The following is a 24,037-nucleotide window of genomic DNA, read 5'->3' as shown; positions in this document are numbered from 1 at the left end:
GTCTCAGCCAAAGCCCAGGACCTCGTGTCATGGCTGTAAGGGGAGGAGGAGAGACGGTTTCTGTAAGAAGGATTGCAACGCCTCCAGGCTCCTGGGCATCTTCACATATTTCTAGAGAAGGGAGAGCTCGACTCTGGAGCCTTGGGAGGCAGAGGGAACGAGGCAGGTAGTGTGCCCTGGGCTTCAGACACACTGTCCTAAATGGATCCACAGGCGATGGGTGCAGAGTTCCCAAGACCCAGAGTGATGCGGGGCCACAGGCAAGCTTTAGCTGAGGGACAGGCGGTCCCCATCAGTCTCGTCGGAGGCAGCCTCAGCTGGGGACCTCAGTGATTCTGCTCTGGGAGGCGGCAGTGTCCAAGCCTGATTCCCACTGGTCAGCGAGGCTAAAGGAAACCTGGAAAGGCACTCTGGAGCAGCAGGATGGTCACAATAATAAGGCCGACACACATCAGGAGCAGTAGCCACACAGGAACACTCCCTGAGGGTGGGACAAGGGGAGAAGTGAGTTGGCAGAGGAGCCTCAGAGCCGCTCCAAGACCAGAGCCCTTAACCCCTTCCATTCAAGCAGGGGCAGACGGGTGGCGACAAACAGTCCATTTTCCAGGGGTTCATCTCTGCTATACTAAAGATGAAGCGGTAACCCCCGACACACACAGCCCAACAGTGACTCACGCCGTGAGGGCAGCAGATGCAGCTGACAGCGACTATCCACAGCCACAGAGAAAAGAGCAGTTTCATGGGGCCCAAGAAGCTCTGGACCGCGGCCCTTCTCAGGTAGAAAGGCCACATCTGTCACCACAATGCCATGGGCCTCCTTCACATAATAGAGGCGCTGGAGGAGGAGAGAGCAAGCGGGGGAGGCCTGGTTGGAGGCTCCTTTTGGGGACACATGTTCCACAGCCCCAGCAGGCCTCCCCTATGGACTGGGACAGACTCCTTCCTGCACACTCAGGTAGCCCTCCCGTAAGGTTGTGCCGACCTCTACCCATTACCTGGAGAGAGAAAGCTATGTAGATGGCGACAGAGCCAGTGACCGTGCCTAGGCCTAGGAAGGTACCCGATTCACTGTAACATACAACAAAGTATTCATTGTTCTAGAAGCTTGTGCAGAAATCCCCTCGCCCAACAGTGGGTCCCTCAGGAGGCTAAGGCAGGGCTCGTTCCCGAGCTCCCTCAAGCACCCTCCTTCCCGGCTGAGCGGCAACATCTCACACCTGACACTGAGGCAGGAGATGACTTCATGGCCACAGGACCTGGTCCGAAGCGGCAAGTAGGAGGAACTGTCCCAGGCTGTGAGGTAGCAGGGCGGGGGCTGACGCAGGCGCTTGTGGGGGATCTGCACTGTGAAGAGTCGCAGCCCGCCAGGCTGATCTGGAACCTGCCCAAATCTGGAAGCCGGGCAGAAGGCTGTTCAGTTCCCGCTAGCCCTCGGGTTTGTGCGTTCTTGTACCCTGGTTACGCCTGAGACCACCTCCAACAGGGCTACAGTCATCCCCAGCGCCCTCCGGTCTCCGCCCACTTCCCCCGACGACAGCTGCCTGTGCCTCTTTTGGCCGCCCCCTGTGGTCTTCACACCTGCAGGCCTGGTAGCGGTAGGGCGTGCTAGAAGAGGTGGGTCCATTCTCTTGCCAATGCAACTGTGTCACTAGTTGACCTTTCTGCCACACGGAGGCCTTCAGGTCCCAGCCCACAGTGACCAGCTGGGCAGGGGTAAAGATTCCAAAGATGGACAGTTAGGACATCTACTTTACTAGGCAAGCAGCGTAAGAGCCCCCCCCCCCCTTTTCTGCACTAGTATCCCACACCCCCACCTCCTTACCTTGCCATCAGGACCCAACACCAAATCTCCAATCTCCCCTTCATGTGCTTTGAAATCCAGAACTTTCTCCAGGCTGGGTACCTACAGCCAAGCCAGTATCACGGTTCAGACCGGACATAGCAAGAACACTATCATCCCCTTCTCTCGCATCCTAATGGCCATTCACAAGCTTCCCAGGATGCATATTCGGAGTCTCACGATTCTGGTGGTGTTACTGCAGCTGACATTCACCTCGCTTAAGCCCCTAAAACCATACCTTCCAGACACGGACGTGGCCATCGGTCCCTCCCGTGGCGAGCAGGGTATTGTCGTGGTTGAAGCGCACAACTTTCTGCAGGGGTTCAGTGCTGAAGTCTGTCTGTACTGCCTCCAAATTCTTTACTTTGAGTTCAACCCCCTCGCGGTGAGCTTCTGCTGCTGGCTTCTTCTCCGCCGGGGCGGCCCCCTTCCTCTGTCGAGGTCCCTGCTCCTTGGAACCTGCAACGTGAACATTGGCCGGGATTTTCCAGGCTTCTTTGTTTTCTGTTTGTTTTTTGAGACAGGGTTTCTCTGTGTAACAGTCCTGGCTGTCCTGGAACTCGCTTTGTAGACCAGGCTGGCCTCAAACTCACAGAGATTCACCTGCCTCTGCCTCCCCAGTGCTGGGATTAAAGCACGGCTGTGCCCTGCCCTGCCCCGCCCCCGGGTTGTTCGTTTGTTTTTAAGACAGGGATTTGCTATGTACCCTAGGCTAGCCTTAAATATCCTTGTACTAAATATCACTCCCAAGCACTGAGATTGCACCACCACAACCTAGCTGAATCCAGGCTTCTGCATTAACTAGTACCGGTCCTTCTCTACTGAGAGTACAGAGAGCGTAGGGTGCTACCACAACCCCACATCTATCTCTCTTCTTTAGAGACCAAGATCAGAGTGATTTTTTTTTTCCCCAAAGCTCCTCACCTGACTTCTCGGCTTTATTGCTCTTCTGTTGATGGACCTGGAAACGCAGAAGCTGACACTGGGCATCCTGTCCAGCAGCAAGGATGTCACCAGCCAGTGCCAGGTTCATAGTGGCCCGTGTCTCCGTGTCATGAGAGTGCAGCAAGGAGGCGCTCAGACACCCATTGATTTGCTCTAGCTGCAGAAAGTGCTAAGAGGGAACCAAAACGAGCAAAGTTCAGGCGAGCCCGGAAGTCACATCGCGTCCCGGTCTTCGTCTTATTCCTTGGCTTCCCGCACCTCTAGCTCATGGGGTTTGTTGTTGTGAGAGCTGTGTGTTCTTACTGGAGCTTCCCCAATTCGTACAGCAAGCAAGGCTCAGATTACTAGGTCCAGTTTACAGAAAGAAAGGCTCGAGCTGCTGGAAGGCAGACAAGACAATGTGCCTTCCCGGAAAAGGGCAGAATAAGAGCCCTGGACCAGCTCCCGTGGTCCTGCGTGGTGGGCAGCCCTGCCTTCACAGACCCGCACAGCTTTCAGTTTGTTTTGGGACGCCTCGACCACTCTTTCTCAGGTTGAAACCAGCACCAAGGCGTCTGCGCGGGGTTTTTCCCACTAGAAATGGGCAGGGCCCAAAGCAGGAGTACAGTCCACGCCTGCATCCCCCCACCTTCCCACCGCCCAGCCACCCCGGAATCGCCCCCGGCCACGGCATGACCTGTTCCCCGTAGCCCTGCGTTCTCACCACGCCATTCTTTATGCCGGTCTTGGCGGCGCCTCCTCCGCCCGCAGCGATGAGCAGCCCGGTCTTGGGGTCCACCCGGAGCGCGTACAACGGGAACGGGGCCCGGTAGAGCTCCACACCCCGGCGCCGGCCCATCCCGCACGCGCGTTCACTGCCGGTGCCGCGGAACCCAGGACATGCCGCGCCCCGCCTTTCACTGCTGCCGAGCTCGGTGCCGCCGTCGCCGGGAAGGCTGAGGACCCCGCTCAGCCCCGCGGGCTTGCCACCCCTCAAACCACCGCAGGTCTCTACGATCTGCGCTCGCACAACTGTCTTGACTGTGCCTCGCAGACGCGCAGTGCGCAGGCGCCGCCCTCATGGGGCCTCTCTCCGCGCAAGCGCGGGACGCCAATCCGCGTCAGCACTAGAGCGAGCGGGACGTGCTGCCACGGAAACCTGGCATCGGATCCGGTTCCGAGCCCCGAATGACGGCGGATCTGCCATCTTTGTGTGGGGCGTAGGGCTGGAAGGGATTGCTGGAGATCAGTAAACCTTGAATTAAAAGGTTCTCGAATTGGGACGGTCCCCACTACAGGAGGGATGCACGGACTCGTAGAAGCCGCGACCGTTTATGTGTTACTCCGGAGAGGAAGTGGTTTCTCCCAGGGCACAGCGAGGGCAGAGACTCAAAAACAAAGCTGGCTTTAAATCAGATCCACCACTTCCTAATATCCTAATATGAAGAAGTCACCCCACCGCTTTGATAGCATCCTCCGCAGCTGATTGGACTCTTTCTCGTGGCTTGACACCCGCTTCAGGAACAGAGAGGTTAGGAGTGGCAGTTGCTCCTGGGCAGGTGTCTTCTGTGTTCTGTACCTGGTACCTCACTCCCACTCCTTCGTAGAGTTGTTTTATTTTACTCTATCTCTGTCTCTCTTGTGCATGCATGCGTGGTGTGTGTGTGTGTGTGTGTGTGTGTGTACGCGCGCGCGCGCGCGCGTTTCTTGCAGGTACCAACTGAAACCAGAAGAGGGCGTTGGATTCCCTGGAACTGGGGTTACAGTTATGAGCTGCTATGTGGGTGCTGATAATTGAACCTGAATCCGCTGGAAGGGCAGCTAGTGCTCTTACCACTCAGCCATCTCTCCAGTTCCCCCCACCCCCACCCCAACCCCGCACCTCGTCCTTCTGAGGGAGCCTTCTGGTCTGTGCATGGATTCCTGTGTTCCCCTGTGAATGAGTTAGTAGCAGTGTCTTTAAAAGTGGGCTGCTGCGTGTCAACCCAGGCTATCCCCTGAGGAACGGGCCCAGTGGCCTAATCTTTGATTCCAATGATCTGTCCACAGACTTGAATGAAATCCGAGAAGGGCCTTGCAGAGGTCCCTAAGCACCTCAGGAACCGGGGTATATGGCACTTGGTGTCCTTCCTTGCCCAGCCTTGTTGGGGACTGGCCTTCTCCTTTAGCCATGGATCCCATCCTGTGAGCACAGTAGGACACAAACAAGGTTCTCAGGGTGAGTTAGGCTTTATTGGCTACACTGAAGGCTGAATGAGGGGCCTTGGGTGCCCCTGGTCTTCTTCCACCAGGGGAGAGCAGGCTCCACAAGGGGTTCCCAGGGTTGAAGGCAGGAGAACACACCTGGCCTCCGGCCAGCCAGCCCTTCAAGGTGTTTCTGTGACTTCCCAAGGTCTGAGAAGTCCTGGTAGAGAGGGTGGGGTTTGAAGGGGGTGTTCCAGAGGGTCTCCGTTGCTCTGGAATTAAGATGGCAACTTTGGGGGACTAGATTCTGGAGACACAGACCTCCTTGGGATGGGACGCGACCAGGGCTTTGGGGAGACAGTGACCCGTCTTGGTGCCTGAGGTGAAGACCTGAAACTCTGGTTGGATTTTGTTGATTGGAGGCCTGCAGACCTGAGGCTCTCTTCCCGGGAGGGTGGGCCTGGGACTTGAGCTGCTGGTACCTGGGGTGCAGGCCTTTGGCTCCGGAGGACCTCTCCGGGACGCCTTGCTTCCTTCGGCTTTTTTTCTGGGAGCAGATGCGAGGCTTTGTCCTGGCCCGGAGGCAAGCTGAGGCTATAGCCAATGCCTAAGCGGGGACGCCCAGATCCCCGGCCCTCGGCAGGGGGCAGGAGTTGAGGGAAGGCAAGCAGCCTGGGCCCAGGCTTGTGCTTGGGGGTGGGGCACGCTAGACAAATGGGGTACTCCACGACTGGAGCCTGGCCTCTTGTGCCTTGCAGGAGGTGCTGCAGAAACAGTATCTTCAAGTCTCGGGCAATTCTGCGGCGCCCCACACGGAGCGCTAGCGCTTGGGCGAGGGCCTCTAGGTCCTGGAATTCTGCAGGGTCCGACTTGCTTGCCATGCATCCCTCTGCCGCCCCAGGGGACCTGGTGTTTCCGGATGGAGGCCGCTGCCGCCTTGTTTGTTTGTTCCTGGGAATCCCTCCAGAAGCTACGCTGGGGCTGGGGGAAGTGACCGTGGTGGAATCGTGGAGGTCCTGGAGGTGGGAAGGAGACTGGCAAGAGCCAGGAGAGGAATTCTGCAGCTGGGAAAGAGAAGAGGAGCTGCTAAGAGGAGGAGAGGATGTGTGTGGAGAGGGCAGACGAGAGCAGTTTTGGCCAAAGAAAGTGGGGGGACTTGGGAGAGAGGAGGAGGAGGAGGAGGAGGAGGAGGAGGAGGAGGAGGGAAGAGGAACAGAGTCAGAGTTGGAGTCCCAAGAGTCTAAGAGAGGCCCAGGAGAGCGGGACTGGGGCGACGAGAGGGGGAAATAGGCCTGTGACACGGGAGAGGGCAAAGGTTGGTGGGAAGGAGGGAGGGTCAGATGGGGGGAGAGAGCTGCTAAGTTGGATGGACGGGAGTCGACACATTGTGAGAGGACCTGAGGGCAACACCCTGGGGGCACTGCGTTCTGTAACAGCACCTGGTGGTCCTTGTTTTGAGGCAACATTGCCTCGAATCCAGGGGGGAAAAAAGTGGGTGGGGCAACAAGACCAGTGATTGGAGACCTAACAGAGTCAGGGTGGGGATCTCTGAGGCCAGTTGTGGCTGGTGATGAGCAGCGTGGCCGCTGCTTAGTTTTGCGGCGGGGCATCAGCAGCAGGCCAAGGGAGCACCAAGCCTCTTCCGCTTGACTCTGACGCGCTCCGTTTGACGTGCTCCGTCCAGAGCCTGCCTCTAAGCTTGGCTCTTCATTTTTTCACAGCCGTTCGCTGGGGACGGACGTAGTGAAATGGAGAGTGAGAGCTGTCCCTTGGGAGCCAAGGGACAACTGCAGCTACGTGGGGTGGGTAGAATCCGGAGGAAGACACAGTCTGTAGGACCTGCAGAGAAAAAGACAGAGGTCAAGACGGTGGAAGGGGTGGTCCACTTCTGGACTCGGCTTCAGGTGCACGGTGCCAGTGTGAACGCATCAAGACCCTAGATGTGAGATCTCTGGGTGTGGCTCAGCCTAGCATGCATAAAGTCCTGGGGTTGATCCCCAACACCACACAGACGTGGCATGCTGGCACGAGCCCCTAACCCAACAGGGACACAAGGAGATCAAGGCCAGCTGGGGTTACGTGAGTCTGTCTCAAAAATAACAACAAAGACACTAGCTGTGTGTCACCTTTGAGGTCAGAAAACCTGGCAAGATGCTCTAGAGAAGGTGAAGAAGTGGAGGAGATTGGAAGGATAGAGCATAGGATAGCGTCAAAAGAGGCGGCTTAGGGCGCAGGGACCAAGACGGGAAAGGAATGGAGAATACTGGGCAGTGACTTTTACCAACGTGGATTCCTTCCGCTGTTTCCAAAGACCCTTCTTCAAATAGGGGCCCTGGGAGAGAAAGCATTGTCACAAAACAGTCCGTCTACTCCCCCTCTGCCTCCAGCCTCTGACCCCTTAAACAGACTCTGACCCAGAATTCCAGTCTGAGTGGTACCCTCCGTCCTGTTTTTTTCAACCAGAGCTCTTCTGTGGAACAGGGTTTTGCCCTTTTAACCCCGACACACAGATTTTGTAAGCATCCCGATTTCCTGGCGTACTGGCTCCCCTGGCCTCTTGCCACCCTTCAGAGTGGTGTCCCTCTAGCTCAGTATCAGACCCAGGGGCAGCCACAGTAGGGTAGGCTGGTAAAAGGCTCCAAGAGACGGAAGCTTTGCCTAAGGGGCGGCGTTGCCGCCCCCAGTGGGAGCTGAGGGGCTCATTCCCTGGAAGCAGAGCTCTCTGGCATCAAAAGCCTATGTCACAGAGGTCAGATGATGACATCCTACATTCTGTCCTCCCCCTCCCCCAATGCTCTGGATCTCCACCTCCTTCCTCCCTCCCCCATCTCTCTCCTCTCCCCCTTCTCTCTCCTGTCTCTGTCTCTGTCTCTGTCTCTGTCTCTCTCTCGTCTCTCTCTCTCTCTCTCTCTCTCTCTCTCCCTCTCTCTCTCTCTCTCTCTCTCTCTCTCTCTCTGTCTGTCTCCTCTCTTTTGCTTTTGTTTTTTGAGACAGGGTTTTTTCTTTTTGTAGCCCTGGCTGTCCTAGAACTAGCTCTGTAGACCAGGCTGACCTCCAACTCACAGAGATCCACCTGTCTCTGCCTCCCAAGTGCTGGGATGAAAGGCGTGTGCCACCACCACCCAGCTGTTTTGGTATAATTATCAAGTAGACAGAATTGTTTTGCATGCAGACCTATGAACCTAGCTCCGCCTCTAATGCTCATGATCACTCCCCAGGGGGCTGAGCCTTCCAGCTTCCTCCTTGGCTTGCTTTCTAAGGAAAGCTGTCTTCCATACTCTTCCATCCTTGGAATATTAAATGTTTTCATAGCTGTTTTTGAATATTTTGTTTATTTAGACGTATGTGTTTCTGTCTGTGTGTATCATATGCGTTCATGTGCTTGTGAAAACCCGAAGAGGGTGTTGGATCCCCCTAGATCTAGAGTTTTAGACAGTTGTGAATTGCCTGACACGGGTGCTGGGAACTGAATTCCAGGTCCTCTGCAAGAGCAGCCAGTGCTCTTAACTGCTGAGCATCAATTCAGCTCATAGCTGTTTTCTGATTATTTTATTAAATTGTTTATTTATTTACTTCTTTTATGTGCACTGGGGTTTTGTCATCACATGTGTCTGTGTGAGGATGTCAAACCCCTGGAACTAGAGTTACAGACAGTTGTGAGCTGCCGAGTGGGTGCTGGGAGTCGAACCCAGGTCCTCCGGAAGAGCAGCCAGTGCTCTTAAGCACAGAGTCATCTCTCCAGCCTAGCTGTTTTCTGAACACTGTATGTGTGTGTTCATGTGTGTATATACATGTGTGTGAGTTAATGGACACATGTGTGTACGCATGTGGAAGCTAGAGATTGCTCTGGGGTGTCTGTCTAGTTACTTTTCCACGTTGGTTTTTGAGACAGGGGCTCTCACTGAGCCTGGGGTTTGTCAGTACATTTCCTTCATCTAGGCAACCTAGCCAATGAATTCGAGTGACCTGCCTGCCTGTCTTTGCGTGCGCCTGCCGCCCCCGCTCTCCCCCCCCCCCCCGCCGGCCCCCCCCCCCCCCGCTGAGTTCTGGGGATCCAACTCAGGGTCCCATGCTTGCAAAGCAAAGGCATTATCAATTGAGCTAACTCCCCAGCCGATTTTACATGCTCTTTTCCTGTGCTTATAGGTGCTTTATATTCAAATCTTTGGCCCATCGTTTAATTGGTTTTTGTTACTGAATTGATTTTTAATTTTTTGAGCCACCATGTGGGTGCTGGGAATTGAACTCAGGACCTCTGGAAGAGCAGTCGGTGCTCTTAACCTCTGAGCCATCTCTCCAGCCCTATTTTTAAATTTTTATGTGTGTGAGTGTTTTGCTGACATGCCTGGTGCCCTCAGAGGCTAGAAGAGGCATCGGAGCCCTTGTGACTGGATGTACAGATGGTTGTGAGCCTCCATGTGGGTGCTGGGAATTGAACCCCGGGTCGTCTGGAAGAGCAGCCAGTGTTCCTGACTGCTGAGCCTTCTCTCCGGCTCTTGTGCGTGGGCACTCACACGACACAGCACACACGTGGAAGTCAAAGGACAAATTGATTCCTTCCTTCCACCATGTAGGTCCTGGGAATCAAACTTGAGGCATCGAGCTTCCCAGCAAACGTGTTTACCTGCTGAGCCGTCTTGCTGACCCCAATATCTGTCATTGTCTCTCTCCTTTTTTTTTTTTTTTTTTTTTTTTTTTTGGTGCCCTGAAGCATTTTCACCCGAAATAATGCACTATAATAAAATTAAGAAAGAGTAAGAGGCGTGGCTTATGTAAAGTTGGGGAAGGGGAGGCTGGGGAGATGGTAAAATGCTTGTTGGACAAGCATGAAGACCTGAGTTGGGATTGCCCAGCACCCACATAAAAGCTGGGCCTGGAGGCTCACGTCTCTAAGGCCCCAGCACTGGGGAGCAAAGACAAGTGGATCCTGGAGGCTTGCTGGCCAGCCGCCCTAGCTGAAATGGTGAACTCCAGGTTTAGTAAGAAACTCAATAAATAGGTTGGACTGCAATAGATGCAAACACCCGGCCGGCACTGACCTCTGACCTCCGCATGCGCACAAGGGCAAATGCACCCTCTCCTCCATGTTTCTCCTCCGGACACACACATGCACACAATGGGAGAAGGGCACTTATAAAAGGATGCCTTTTAGGAAGGAAGGACTCTAGAGGTTGAGGCCTCGCCACCAGGACTGGCAAGTGTTGACTTTCGGCGGAGAACCCCACAAAATCCCAGACAAACCGGCAGTTTGGTTCCTCTACTGTTTGAGAGTCTCTGGAAAGCGTCCATGTTCTAGGGATATGAGGACCATCATTTGAAGATGGTTTATATTATAATATTTGATGTCTTTTGATATTCATAATGAGCCCCAGTCAACCATACATGAATTTATGCTACCGTGATGTCTGTTGGTGGACCCATAGTCATCATAATGACGGGAGCTTATATTCAGAAGAACCAACCAATGATGCAAATTTCAGCCCTATTTACTGACCTTGAGGGAGGAGAGAGGAACTGAGTTAAGTCACCAATGGCCAATAGTGTAATCGCTGTGCCTATATGATGATTCTCATTAAAAAAGCAAAAAGAAAAAGAAAAAAAACTAAACAATAGGGTTCAATGAACTTCTGGGTTGGCGGTCTCATGGAGATACTAGATGGATGATGTGCCCAGAGAGGGCAAGGAAGCTTCACATCCGTCACCCTTCACCTTACCTTGCCCTCCACGTCTCTTCTCTTTGGGTATTCCTGGGTTCTGTTCTATCCTTTATGACAAAAGAGAAAGTCTAAGAAAACCTGAGTCCTGTGAGCCGCTCTATTGATTTATTAGACTGACAGGGGAAGCATGGGAACCTCTGATTCACAGCCAGTTTTTTAGAAGTACGGGTGGCCCAGGACTCAACATTATAATCTGACAATCCTTTGGGGTCAGTCCCTTTGATCTATGGGAGCCAGTGTGAACATACCCAGGTGCAGGGTGCTAGAATTTCACTGAATTGTTGGACACCCGGTTAGTTTCAGAAATGTCAAAAGAAATGAAAATTCTCACCATGAGAGTGAAGAATGACTAGGGGAAACTCCCATTCATACCGACCCCGCATCTCTTATTTTGTGTTAATTACCGTTTGTAAAATATTGCTAAGCACGGAGGCCAGCAGGAGAATCTCTGCGAGTTCTTAGCCAGTCTGATTTACAAAGTGAGTTCCAGGACAGCCAGGGCGGTTACACAGAGAAACCCTGTCTCGGGGGGGGGATAATTAATTAATTAAAAAAAAATGTTGAGCAAGTGGAAGGAAGTCCTCTAAGCATTTGGCATCCAGGTTGCGATGTGTTTTAGTTTGCTGGCCGGTTCCTGTCGTAGATGTTATCTGCCACTTACTCTTCCCACCCAAATTCCTCCAACTCCAGGCTTAAGAACATCGTGTTCTATTGCTTTTAAACGTTCTACTCGGAAACCTGCAAATAGTTGTTGAGAGGATGGATGAATAAGCTAATTGTTGCTGGCCAAGAGAGTTTGACCCGGCCGCCGCCTTTCCTTCCCTTTTACATCTTGTTTTTATGTGTACGAGAGGGAGAGGGAGGCGCTCACGTGCTACGCTGTGCGTGTGGTAAAGGGCAGCTTTCAGGAGCTGGTCATCACGTTCCACCTCTTCCCCTCCCAAAGTCCCTACATGTTAGTGACTGAGCCCAGTCAACTTACTCTTGAAGGGCAGATAAACACCACCTCAGGTTCTTCATCAGGCATGCCCAAATCTCCCGAGGGGAAAACTTTCAGCTCTACCTGGGAGGATTGCTCGTTGGCTGAGAATCGACATAAACCATGGTCCCATGATGTGTGAACCCTTACAGACCCGGCCTGGCTGTCCTCCAGTGTCAACTCTCGTAGAGATTCCTTATTTTCTTACCAGTTTCCATCAGAATCCTTTGATGAACTTTTGTGTTCGTTTCTTAGCCAGAAATCACTTGATTCTGAAACTGCTTTGAGAAGACACAGTGAAAAACCAACTCAAGTGTACAGCCCACTGTAGCAGAGGAAAGAGTAGCCTATCTTAGTGTTTTGTTTTGTGTTGTTTTGTTTTTCAAGACAGGGTTTCTCTGTGTAGCCCTGGCTGTCCTGAAACTCACTCTGTAGACCAGGCTGGCCTCGAACTCACAGAGATCCGCCTGCCTCTGCCTCCTGAGTGCTGGACTTAAAGGCGTGGGACACCATGCCTGCCCAGGGCTTTTTTATTGTCCCATTTCATAGTGAAAAGGGGGGGGCACAGAGCACATGTGGGGGATTGGGGAGAGAGAGCACATGAGTGCACACAAGACAAGGTTTTCATGAAAACATTCACATGGGGCTCTGGAGAGATAGCTCAGTGATTAAGAGGACTTGCCACTTGTCTTAGTCAGGGTCACTATCGCTGTGGAGAAACTATGACCAAAAGCAACTTGGGGAGGCTTTATTTACCTTACATTTCCACACCACTTTCATCATTGAAAGAAATCAGGGCAGGAACCTGGAGGCAGGATGCAGAGGCCATGGAGGAATGTTCTCATGACTCACTCAGCCTTCTTTCTTATAGAACCCAGGCCCACCAGCCCAGGGATGGCCCCACCCACAGTGGGCTGGACCCTCCCCCATCAATCACTAATTAAGAAAGTGTCCTACAGGCTTGTCTGCAGACAGATCTCATGGGGGCGTGTTCTCAACTGAGGTTCCCTCCTCCCAGATGACTATGGCTTGTGTCAAGTTGACTTCAAACTAGCCAGCACACTGCTCCTGCAGAGGACCTGAGTTCACACTGCTCCTGCAGAGGACCTGAGTTCACACTGCTCCTGCAGAGGACCTGAGTTCACACTGCTCCTGCAGAGGACCTGAGTTCACACTGCTCCTGCAGAGGACCTGAGTTCACACTGCTCCTGCAGAGGACCTGAGTTCACACTGCTCCTGCAGAGGACCTGAGTTCACACTGCTCCTGCAGAGGACCTGAGTTCACACTGCTCCTGCAGAGGACCTGAGTTCACACTGCTCCTGCAGAGGACCTGAGTTCACACTGCTCCTGCAGAGGACCTGAGTTCAGGTCCTAGCACCCACATTGGGCAACTCAACAACCTGCCATAATACCAGGGGACCGTTGCCCTTCACCAGTACCTGCACTTACAGTACATACTTACACACAGACACATAACTAAAATAAAATAAACCTTCATAAATAAATAAAACTCCAGCGGTAATGACATCGATCCATTTACTTATTTACTTTTTTATTTTCGTGAAAGGGTTGCAGTTTATTAGAAGACCTTCTTGGCCTAGGCCTTAAGAATGAAGGTTAAGCCGGGGCGGTGGTGGCGCACGCCTTTAATCCCAGCACTTGGGAGGCAGAGCCAGGTGGATCTCTGTAAGTTCGAGGCCAGCCTGGGCTACCAAGTGAGTTCCAGGAAAGGCGCAAAACTACACAGAGAAACCCTGCCTCGAAAAACCGGAAAAAAAAAAAAAAAAAAAAAAAGAGTGAAGGTTAAGAGAAAGAGACGCACTCAGGAGAAAGACGCAGCCAAGAACATGTGTGGACTTCTCAAAGAGAAATCATCTTCAAGCCTTTGTTGTTGTTGGTAGCAGGGTCTCGTGTAGACCATGCTGGTCTTGAACTCCTTAGGTAGCTGTCAATGGCCTTGAACTTTCGATCTTCCAGCTGACACATCCTGACATCAGAGGTTGCAGAAATACACCACAGCTCCCTGTTTATGAGGTGTTGGAGATCAACCCAGGGCCTCATGTGTTTTAGGAAAGCATCCCGCCAACTGAGCTAAGTCCCGAGCCTTGACATTCATACATGTGCAAGGGCAGAACCCCATGACCTAATCACCACTCACAAGTCCTACCATGCCATACTACTGTGCTGGAGATGAAGGTCCATAAACTTTGGGGGACAAATTCAACCCACAGTGGTGGCGGCATCTGAACTTTCATATTTCGGGATTAGAAATGTGCACTTGGGGGGCTGGAGAGATGGCTCAGCGGTTAAGAGCACTGCCTGTTCTTCCAGAGGTCCTGAGTTCAATTCCCAGCAACCACATGGTGGCTCACTACCATCCGTAATGAAATCTGGTGCCCTCTTCTGGCCTGCAGGTGTATATGCAGACAGAACACTGTATACATAATAAGTAAAAATAAATCTTAAAAAAAAAAAAAAAAGAAATGTGCACTTGGCCATCCCAGCGAAACCACAACCCATCGATGATAAATGGACTGTCAAAGGGATTATTATACCAGCACAGAAGACAACATGTCTGGCATCATTTTGTCTTCACACTCTCAGGAGGTCAGTGCAACAACCTCTTATTGTTCAATTTACACTCATGGGGGCTAGCCATGCAAGGCTGAAGCAGAACCTAGAAGAAAACCTTCTGTCACTTACTAGAAGTGACAGCAGAGCTGAGCGGTGGTGGTGGTGGTGGTGGTGGTGGTGGTGGTGGTGGTGGCATACGCCTTTAATCCCAGCACTCGGGAGGCAGAGGCAGGCGGATCTCTGTGAGTTCCAGGCCAGCCTGGTCTACAGAGTGAGTTCCAGGACAGGCTCCAAAGCTACACAGAGAAACCTTGTCTCGAAAAACCAAAACAAACAAACAAAACAAAAGTGACAGCGGAAGCCATAAAGCCCAACGCTCCTGAGCTGGACCAGCACCAGCCAGAAGTAAGAAGCACGTTTGAGGAGTGGGGAGTCGTGTCTCATCCCGTGTTCTTGCCTATCTCCCGCTTGTGTCCTCTATGACGCCTACTGGGAGCAATGTGGCAGAATCTGCCCTACTGTGTCCATCTTCTGGAGAGCAGGGCTGAGACAAAGTTCTCACTGAGAACGTCCTCCAAGAGCACCTCCAAGAGAGTGCCAGCTCAGCAGAGAGAACCAAGCCCAGCATGACCTGAGCTGCACCCTCAGAGGATGTACAGCATGCAAAGCCCTTCAAGTCCAGCTCTCCAAGAGCCCTGGTGCCTTCTCTGCTGCCTGCAGGAACATTTGTATGAGATATTGGGATGCTAGAAGTGGCTCCTGCACCTGCCGGCGTGGGAACCACAACTGTCCATCAGTCTCTCTTATTCACTGTGTCTTTGAAGATGCTGTATTCTTTGCTTTGTCTCTCTGTCCTTTCTTGCTTTGTTTTTTTCTTCTTCCTCCTCCTCCTCCTCCTCTTCTTTTTTCTTCTTCTTCTTCTTCTTCTTCTTCTTCTTCTTCTTCTTCTTCTTCTTCTTCTTCTCTTCCTCCTCCTGCTTCTTCTTTGTGGGGAAGAGACTCCTAGACTGTCCTTAAACACACTGTGTAGCCCAGGCTGGCCTCAAAATTGAGGCAATCTTCTGCTTGCTCTTTCTGTCTGCCTTCCTTCCTTCCTTCCTTCCTTCCTTCCTTCCTTCCTTCCTTCTTTCCTTCTTTCCTTTCTTTAAACAGAGCATCACACTCTATAGCCCAGCCTGGCCCCAAACTTGAGGTGATCCTGTCTTAGCCTCCCAAGTGACTCCCCTCTCTGTCTCGGTCTCTCTTTCTGTCTGTCTGTCTTTCTCTGTCTCTGTCTGTGTGTGTGTGTGTGTGTGTGTGTGTGTGTGTGTGTGTGTGTACTATAAATCATACTCAAGGCCTCATGCACTCTAAGCAAACACTGTCGCATTGCACATTTCCTCAGCCTATGACACTAGCTCCTCCACTGAGGGTGTGTCTCTGAGTTAGAAGTCTGAGAGACAGCAGGTTCACATGACTGTGATTTTGCACCTCCTAAGGACTGAGCACTGACAGAAGAGGAGCCTTTTGGAGTTATCCAGGCCACTGACTTTGAGAACATACTTAGGTATAGAGTCTCTTTCCATGCAACTATAGTATGGCTTCAATACTTTTTTCTCTGTACACTGTGTCCTTAAAGTCAGTGCATCCTACTAGGATTGGCAAAGATGGGGTGAGACCTCTCTCCTTCCCCGATGGGTGAATTCCTGCGCAGAGAAAGGATTCCTGTGTGCTCAGGACTGTTGTGGCCTCTCTGTAAATCTAGTCTCAACTCTGGCCCTTCTAAAGGGCTCTGAATGGATGCCTCTGGAAGAAGGCCTTTCTGAGAGAGAAGATTGTACTGAAAGCTAAGAACTTTCCCTTCTTCCCTTGGACATCTCTAGCTTCACTACTGCCTAGATTTGACATTGTGCTATAATCCCAGCAGCACTTGGGAGACTGAGGCAGGAGGACTGCTGTGTGTTCAAGTACACAGCCTGGGCTATGTACCAAGTTTCTGGCCATCCAAGACTATACAGCATAACATCATCACAAACAAAGTAAAAAAAATACAACAGTCAAGTTATGTCGTCTCCCCACACCACAGTTCACCCCACCTGAAACAAGTCTGGTTTTCAGAAGGCTTTCTGGAGGGAGATTCACTGGCCAGCTGGCCCAGCCTAATCAGCAAGCCCGGGTCCCAGCGAGAGACTATCTGAACATGCATGTGGGAAAAGGTGTAATTATATTTTAATGAAACAATTTTACATATATGTGCACACAGGTACATACACACATGCACACACACCATACACACACACACACACACACACACACACCACACAAACCACACACACACCACACACACACACACACATACACACACCACATACACACACCACATATACACACACACACACACACCACATACACACACCACACACAAACCACACATACACACCACATGCACATACCACACATACACACACACACCACACTACACACACACACACACACACACACACACACACACACACATCTCTTTGCTTTATCGTTGCTTTGGAGAATAAGATATCCATACAAAGTGCAGAGGCACAGTGCAGGGCATCTCCCGAGCTAGGAACATCAAAGTGTTGTTAGGATACTAACCAGGTTGTGGTCCTGCCAATCAAACAAGGATACGGGCTGGCCGTGGGGCAGGGTTAAAGTCCTCCTAAGTGAAGGGCAGCACCCCAAAAATGGCATCATTCCCCTGGAATCTTGGGGAGAAAGCACCAAGTTGGAATTGGGAAGCCTGTCCGGGGAATAGGGAGTAGTGCCTCGTCACACATTTTTGGTGGGAGGAAGAAAGGCCATTGTGAGATATAGAGTGTCAGTCTCTGACAAAAGGGCTGGAGATCCAGAGCCCCAGACTATGGATGTGAGCCCCAAACATGAAGTGGTAGATCCATCAGTGGATTGCTCTGTTAGGGTCAGTCATGGCATGGAAGGGCACTCTCTTCTTAACCATCTCCTGGCCTTCTTAGCATGGGCCTTGTCCTAAGGCTTGGCCACGCCCAGCATGCAGCACCCCCACCTCTCAGCTAGGATGGGAGGCAGGCGGAGGCTATTTGCGGGGGCTGTGCCGGGTGGGCAGTTTTCCCGGAGCGAGGAGTGAAGGAGGACTGAGTTGGTGCCGGCTTCTTCAGATACAGACCGCTGGCTGCATGGCCAGCCTGTCCAGGCTAGCTTGAGCCCAAGGGCTCCTTCGGGCTCTGTGCTACTGCTCTAGGGCTACAGTCCCATACCCCAAGAGAGTGGCATGTCACAGGAGGCCACAGGGGTACCAGCAATGCCAAGAGCAGGGCTCGGCCAGACTAAGGCCAAAGCACGGTTGCTTCTAGGCACTGACAGGAAGAGGAGCCGCCTCAGCAGGACGAGGCAGGACCTATGGGACGACACTAGCTGGAGCAATCAGAGATTGAACAGAGCTACCTCCGCCCCTCGAGGGACCAGAGCTAAGGGAACAGCTCATGGCAGGGTAAGGACCCTCTGGGCTAGAGAAGGGAGCTGGGGAAGGAAGGGTTTGGAAGGCAGTGAGATGCCACCTCGGAGGGCAGAGCCTCAATCCATATTTGATGGTTCTGCCCAAGAGCAGGAGGCTGGCTCCTTAGACCCATGGTGCCATTCTGGAGGTGGGCAGGACAGGTCAGAGAACTGATCTATCTATTTTCTACTGAGAAACTCAGTCCTAGAGGAGGGGTGTGAATTGCCTAACATCCCTAAGCAGCAGCCAGGGGCAGGAGACCTAGACTGAGTTTCTTGCTATTTATTTATTATTTATTTTATTTTTGAGTGAGAGTCTCCTGGAGCCCAGGCTGAGCCTCAAACTTCCTCTGCAGCCTAGAACTTGGGACTCCTGATCCTTTTGCCTCCACATTCCAAGTGCTCCGAGTATGCGTGAGCACACCCGGTTTATGCCATGGTAGGGATTGAACCCTGGGCCTCATGAGTGCTACGCAAGCCGTCCACCAACTGAGCTACATCCCCAGCCCGGGACTGTGTCTCTTGACCTTTGGTCATTCGCTCTTTACCATGGCAACCTCTTCATCTCAGTACCTAGTTGGGTCAAAGGTCAGCTGAACAGGGGCAAGGCTCTATTCTATGCTTCCTGTGGCCCCCAGGGTACCCTGATGAGCAGGATCCAGACTAGGGAGTTGAAGGGAGTGGAACGGATGTTAATGAACAGTAGAAAGAACATGGGAGTCTTGGGTTCTGAGTCAGGTATTGCCACCTTCCTGTCATCTGAGCCCAGACCAGGCAGGCCTTACGTCATGTGTATTATGGGGCACAGCTTAAAACCAGGGAGGCCCATCAGCTCAGAAGATAACATGGCACACTATGGTGCCCTTAGAAGTCAGAGTCAACCAGGCATGGTGGCGTACCCCTATAATCCCAGCCCTTGGGAGGTAGAAGCAGGAGGATCCCAAACTCAAAGGTCATCCTGGGCTACACAGGGTGTTCGGGTCCAGCCTGGGCTACATGAAACTCTGTCCCAACAGTAGCAGCAATAGCAAGAGGCCCGGGTTGCATGGGAATCTGGGTCAGACCCCACTCATGGGGGCCCCTTTCTGCAGAGCGAAGCCAGCCCCGAGAACGCGGCACGGGAGCGGACCCGGGTGAGGACCCTGCGCCAGGCCTTTTTGGCCCTGCAGGCTGCCCTGCCGGCTGTACCACCTGACACTAAGCTTTCCAAGTTGGATGTGCTGGTGCTGGCCACCAGCTACATAGCCCACCTCACCCGAACACTCGGCCACGAGTTACCTGGCCCTGCCTGGCCGCCCTTCCTGCGTGGACTCCGGTACTTACACCCCCTCAAGGTAGGTCACTGGCCATGGGAAGGGGGGGTCGTTCTCTTCCTGTTCTCTCAGGAGGGCTGAGGCTGGCTCTTGGGGTGGAGCGGTGACTGGGAGCGTCTGCATGGGAGTGTGATTGCTTCAGGAGGAGGGAAACACTCTGAGATTCTTAGTGTCGGGGGAAAGAGAGGAGCGGGTGCCTGGTCTAAGGCGCAGAACCCAGGAGAGTCATCCGTCTCTTAAGGAGCTTGAGTAGCGCCCTCGAGCAGCGCTTGCTTTTCTCTCTCTGACTACTGTTGCTGTAGACATCTGCTCTCTGGGGGAAAAACATCCTAAAACCACAGCGCTCGAGAAAGCGACCAGATAGGAAGGCGAGCCGTGTGGGTTGGAGGGCTTCCAGCGTGCACCACGCCAAGCCGTTACCCAGTGTTCTCCCGAACCTCGGCTTGAGAATGTGCAAGGCAGGAGCAAGCAAGGAGCCGGCCATCTAATTCACGCTAATTATGAATGGAAAGGATGGGTTAACAATAACCACACAGCGGTACCAGCCGCTAGGACGCGGTGCTAAAGAGAAGCTGGAGGCCGAGCTGAGCGCTCTAGAGCGTTCTTCTCTCTTGACCCTGCAAGAACCAAAGGAAGATTTACAGATGGGGAGACACAGGGCAGGGAGGGCAAGGGTTCGAACTGAACCCGGGTTTCTGGCCACAGACCTCTCCCTCTCGGCCACCACCAGAGACCCCAAGGTGCTTCACAGGGACCTGTGTAGAGAGTATGCGGTAAGCCAGGTGTGGTGGGCCACACTCGTAGTCCCTGTACTCAGGAAACTGAGGCAGGAGGATTGCAAGTTTCAGGTCAGTCTGGCAATGTAGCAAGACTCTCTTAAAATTTAAAAAAAAAAAAAGGCAAACAAAAAAGAGCTCACAGTATAATAGGAAGGTGACCTTTGCCCTCTAAAGAAATCTTTTTTTTTTTTTTTTTTTTTTTTTTTTTTTAAGACAAGATGTCATGTATTCCAAGCTGGCCTCAAACTCGGTATGTAGCCAGCGATGGCCTTGAACTTCTCTTTCTCCTGCCTCCACCTTCCTGAGTGCTCCGATTACAGGCCTGCCGACGCACCACACCTGGTTTACACTAGCTGGGGATTGAACCCAGGACTTCGAGCTTCCTGGTCAAGCGCTCTACCAGCTGCTCCACATCTCTAGCTGTCAGCTTTACTTTTTATGATGGCTACTTTCTATCGTCTCTTTCTCGTACATACTGTTCTTCTGAAATGTCTTGAAACTTACGTGTCTGTTTATTTCTTGAGAATACAGCTGAAACGCAAACTTCTGAGATTAAATGGGGTCGGTCTAAAATGCTAAGGTAGCACTGGACAGGGCCATTGGGTAACAGAGCAAGGTCCTTATCTGTAAAATGGTGGTGAATATAAAGCCCTTGTATGTAATAGATGAACAATAAGTGGAGTGGTATTTGCTCCGCCCATGACCTTGGGCTATACGGCCCAAAGGAGGCGGTGCTTCCTGCCATTGTATGTGACCTCTTATAAGGGGTTGGAGAAGGGTCACATGCCCTGTTCCCTGCTCCTGCTTGTGAGGTGGGAATGTATAGTGCAATATGCAATATGACAATAATCCTAAATATGTATCAATATGCCAGATATCCTAAACAGAGGTAGAACATACATACAGTATGACAAATATATGGATAGTTATAGGATATTAAGGTAGACTATTATATATATTAGTAAACTAATTTAGTAAAATATTAGCCTCAGATATATTGCACTGTTATGGATTCTTGTATATTGATATAAATGTAAACTATTTTTATATTCTTATTTAAGATAATCTGCATATTGATACAAATACAGAACTATATTTGTTGTGATGTACATACATTTCTACTCTTATTTGAAACATTTTGTATATTGCTACAATTGTAAAATTATATTTGCCATACTGTATGTACGTTCTACCTCTGTTTAGGATATCTAGCAATTTAGGATTGCTGTCATATTGCATATTGCACTATACATTCCCACCTTGTAAGCAGGAGCAGGGAGCAGGGCATGTGACCCTTCTCCAGCCCCTTCTAAGAGGTCACGTACAATGGCAGGAAGCACCGCCTGTATAGCCCAAGGTCATGGGCAGAGCAAATATCACTACAAATAAGTATGTTGGAGAGCGAACCGAGGAGAGGAAAGGAAAGCCTAGGTCTAGAACTCTGACAGATTAAAGTACAGAGGTACTGAGCCCCCTAGGGGGAATGATAGGGAGGACAGACTGAGCAGAGTAATCCTTACATGTTTGTTTGTTTGTTTATCAAGACAAGGTTTTTCTGTCCCTCGAGGCTGGCCTCGAACTCACAGAGACTCCTCTGCCTCTGTCTCCTGAGTGCTGGGATTAAAGGTGTATTCCACCACTGCCCAGCTACCCTTGCATTTTCTAAAACCACCCTTGTTCCTGGTGGAAAGACTTTGAAACCCTTGCAGGATGTGAGCTGAAGAGCTCCTTCCTCCCCTTCTCCTACTTCTCACACTGCTCTGCCCGGCGCACCTGCCTACCGCTCCCCCAACCAAGTCTTATTCCTCTTCAGGTCCTTGCTGCCCTCCGTGGGCTCCTCCTGTGCCTCTGCCAGGCAGCAGGGAGACGGTTTAAAGCTGTGATATTCGGGGGAGACACATCAAACAGGAGATGCCAGATTGGAGGCCTTAATGGTTCTGGACGCTTCAGGACCACAGTCGCTGTGTTAATCATTCCCCTTCTTACGTCTTTCCAGAAGTGGCCCATGCGATCTCGTCTTTACGCAGGAGGCTTGGGATGCTCTGGCCTCGGTTCCACCACAGCCATCGCTACCAGCCAAAGAACCAGGGATGAAGAGGTGGGGTCCCAGGTCTCTGTAGCCGCAGATGTTCTCCTTCTCGCCAATCCAGTATCTCCAGCTCCTGGTAACAAATGGCCAGCACACTCCTAGACTGTGACTCTCACTGAAGGACCTGGGTTTTTCTACCACCTCTACCTGTCTTTCCCCCAACTCTCAGCCTTTGGAATTGACTCAGGCTCAACTCTCAAGTTCAGGCTCAGCTTCTGGCAGGCAGGAAGAAGCAATGGTGACGTCAATGGTAGAGAGTTCCAAGGGAACCCAGGACGAAGATCTTCTTCACCTTTGACTCTTAGGAGGGGACATTCCTGACAGGAAGTGAAAGAGCAAAGTGTTGGACGTGGTTCAAAGTCAAGTTAGGGAATCACTCTCCCCTCTCCTCCCTAGGCCTCTTCACACAGCAAGAAAACAGAAGTTACTCTGCTGGCATAGTCAGGAAAGGCTAGGGTGGCGGCAGCCCCAGGTGCTCATGGGTATATCGGGAACACGAAGGGCTTTTGGTAGCAGTGAGTGTGAACACATCTAGGTCACACGTCACAAAGCCAGAGAGGAAACTGAAGAATGGAATGTGATTTTTTCCCCCCAAGACAGGGTTTCTCTGTGTAGCTTTGGAGCCTCTTCTGGAACTCATTCTGTAGCCCAGGCTGGCCTTGAACTCACAGAGATCCGCCTGCCTCTGCCTCCTGAGTGCTGGGATTCAAGGCGTGCACCACCATCCTCCAGAATGATTTTTTTTTTTTTGTTTTTTTTTTTTTTTGGTTTTTTTTTTTTTTTTTTGGTTTTTTTCGAGACAGGGTTTCTCTGTGTAGCTTTGCGCCTCTCCTGGAACTCACTTGGTAGCCCAGGCTGGCCTCGAACTCACAGAGATCCGCCTGGCTCTGCCTCCCGAGTGCTGGGATTAAAGGCGTGCGCCACCACCACCCGGCGATTTTTTTTTTTTAATTGCCCTACAAGGTGCTTATCCAACATCAAAGAGGAAGAGGAAAGTTCAGGGTCCGTGTCCCTGGATTATGGTCTCTCCAGCTGCACCACCCCCCCATCACCACATCCCCCCCACCAGGGCTCTGCATCCTTTCATACTTTCCTAGCATGAGCTCTGTCTAGAGATAAAGCCACCGCACTGACATGGCTTACATTCCAGGGGAACTTAGCTAGTCCCAACTGTCTAGGAGGAGATCGTTTTAGCCCAAAGCCATCTGTCTCTACTTTCACTCCACGAGGCCAGCCACTCCCAGCCCTGCCTACAAAGGGCATCCATGCACTCAGCTATCTCCTTGATCGATGCACTCAGCTATCTCCTTGATCGATGCACTCAGCTATCTCCTTGAAGGGCCTAAGACGAGGCGTGTGTATCTTTCTCATGGGGTGACAACCACAGCATTCACTTCTGTTATGTCACAAATGTCAGCTTTAGTATGTTCTCTATGCCGCCGTCAACTGGGGCTTCGTTGGGTTTGGTATAATCCATACAGTTCTAGAAATCAGCTCCCAAGGCCAACTTTTCCCCCCACAGACATTGACACCCCAAGTCCTGGTACAGGGTGCCAAAAATTTACTAGAGCTTGAGTGACACTTGTCCTTGGCCCTGAAGAAATCATTGGAGGACAAAGCATGCAATGAGATGAGCCTTCCAAGTCAGGTACAGTTTCAGATTGGCCCCTGAGGTCCGGACATGGAAGATCAGCCTTCCTGTCAAATTTCAGCAGCCGAAGCCAATTAGAGTGGAGTGGAGGCTTGGAAGGGACTGGGTCTGCTCCTCCATAGGGCTGCCCAGGGCATCCGGGGAAAGCGGGTTAAGGGGGTGACTCAGAGAGCTGTGGTGGAGCTAGAAGACACAGAACGTCCCAGCCTGAGTTGCATGGGCTGTGGGAGAGCAGCTGGGCTGTGGCTGGGAGCCATTGCAGAAGAGGCCTCAGCCAAGGCCAAATGCATAAATCTGCCTGGTCCCACATTTCTGCTGAGAGACCCTGAGAATTTGTACAGGGCTGATGCAGGCAGCTGGACGGGACCAGGCAGGGGCAGAGATCAGGTGTGGGAGAGTAAGAGCAGGATTCTTCAGAAGACCATAAAAGTCCAGCCTGGGTGTTCTATTTTTAAAACCAGATAGCATCTCCCTGGTTGAGTTGGAGGGTGGTAAAAAGACAT

General features: G+C 51.8%; 3 protein-coding genes and 1 long non-coding RNA gene across 5 annotated transcripts; 1 reads left to right on the top strand and 3 right to left on the bottom strand.

Annotated features, from left to right (window-relative positions):
- Positions 1-260: 260 nt before the first annotated feature.
- Preb (prolactin regulatory element binding) lies at positions 261-4,434 on the bottom strand. 2 transcript variants are annotated; one of them, XM_059248269.1, is made up of 9 exons: positions 3,489-4,434; positions 2,765-2,954; positions 2,079-2,299; positions 1,823-1,903; positions 1,579-1,703; positions 1,218-1,391; positions 996-1,068; positions 676-835; positions 261-481 (listed from the first exon to the last, which is right to left on the bottom strand). In XM_059248269.1, the coding sequence occupies exons 1-9, from the start codon at positions 3,621-3,623 to the stop codon at positions 387-389; spliced, it is 1,254 nt and encodes a 417-aa protein (XP_059104252.1). In that variant the 5' UTR covers positions 3,624-4,434; the 3' UTR covers positions 261-386. The 2 variants fall into 2 exon arrangements, with proteins under 2 accessions (XP_059104252.1, XP_059104253.1); XM_059248270.1 differs by lacking the exons at positions 676-835; positions 996-1,068 and having other exon boundaries at positions 1,475-1,703.
- Positions 4,435-4,974: 540 nt separating this feature from the next.
- On the bottom strand, positions 4,975-6,619 carry Prr30 (proline rich 30). Its single transcript, XM_059248267.1, has 2 exons — positions 5,270-6,619; positions 4,975-5,168 (listed from the first exon to the last, which is right to left on the bottom strand). Exons 1-2 carry the CDS (start codon positions 6,556-6,558, stop codon positions 4,988-4,990), a joined length of 1,470 nt encoding a protein of 489 aa, XP_059104250.1. The 5' UTR covers positions 6,559-6,619; the 3' UTR covers positions 4,975-4,987.
- A 62-nt stretch (positions 6,620-6,681) lies between these two features.
- Positions 6,682-7,690, bottom strand: LOC131897377 (uncharacterized). The gene is made up of 3 exons (XR_009375663.1): positions 7,363-7,690; positions 7,230-7,280; positions 6,682-6,787 (listed from the first exon to the last, which is right to left on the bottom strand). It is a non-coding gene; the product is annotated as an uncharacterized LOC131897377 (long non-coding RNA).
- Positions 7,691-16,708: 9,018 nt separating this feature from the next.
- Tcf23 (transcription factor 23) lies at positions 16,709-22,003 on the top strand. The gene is made up of 3 exons (XM_059248272.1): positions 16,709-17,697; positions 18,794-19,036; positions 21,791-22,003. Exons 1-3 carry the CDS (start codon positions 17,479-17,481, stop codon positions 21,983-21,985), a joined length of 657 nt encoding a protein of 218 aa, XP_059104255.1. The 5' UTR covers positions 16,709-17,478; the 3' UTR covers positions 21,986-22,003.
- The last annotated feature ends 2,034 nt before the right edge of the window (positions 22,004-24,037 follow it).

Source organism: Peromyscus eremicus, chromosome 22 (assembly GCF_949786415.1).
Source record: "Peromyscus eremicus chromosome 22, PerEre_H2_v1, whole genome shotgun sequence".
Taxonomy (NCBI): Eukaryota; Metazoa; Chordata; class Mammalia; order Rodentia; family Cricetidae; genus Peromyscus; species Peromyscus eremicus.
Note: the sequence above shows the minus strand (reverse complement) of the source record. Positions and strands in the feature narration are given on the sequence as shown.

Coding starts and splice junctions, on each gene's coding strand:
- Prr30 (XM_059248267.1), bottom strand. CDS start 6,558: ATGCCCCGCCGCAAAACTAAGCAGCGGCCACGCTGCTCATCACCAGCC. Junction 5,169..5,269: donor TCGCGTCCCATCCCAAGGAG/GTCTGTGTCTCC, acceptor CCTCTCTACCAG/GACTTCTCAGACCTTGGGAA.
- Preb (XM_059248269.1), bottom strand. CDS start 3,623: ATGGGCCGGCGCCGGGGTGTGGAGCTCTACCGGGCCCCGTTCCCGTTG. Junction 2,955..3,488: donor CCGGCATAAAGAATGGCGTG/GTGAGAACGCAG, acceptor GTTCCCTCTTAG/CACTTTCTGCAGCTAGAGCA. Junction 1,069..1,217: donor ATCTCCTGCCTCAGTGTCAG/GTGTGAGATGTT, acceptor TGTATGTTACAG/TGAATCGGGTACCTTCCTAG.
- Tcf23 (XM_059248272.1), top strand. CDS start 17,479: ATGTCACAGGAGGCCACAGGGGTACCAGCAATGCCAAGAGCAGGGCTC. Junction 17,698..18,793: donor AGGGAACAGCTCATGGCAGG/GTAAGGACCCTC, acceptor CCCTTTCTGCAG/AGCGAAGCCAGCCCCGAGAA. Junction 19,037..21,790: donor GGTACTTACACCCCCTCAAG/GTAGGTCACTGG, acceptor ACGTCTTTCCAG/AAGTGGCCCATGCGATCTCG.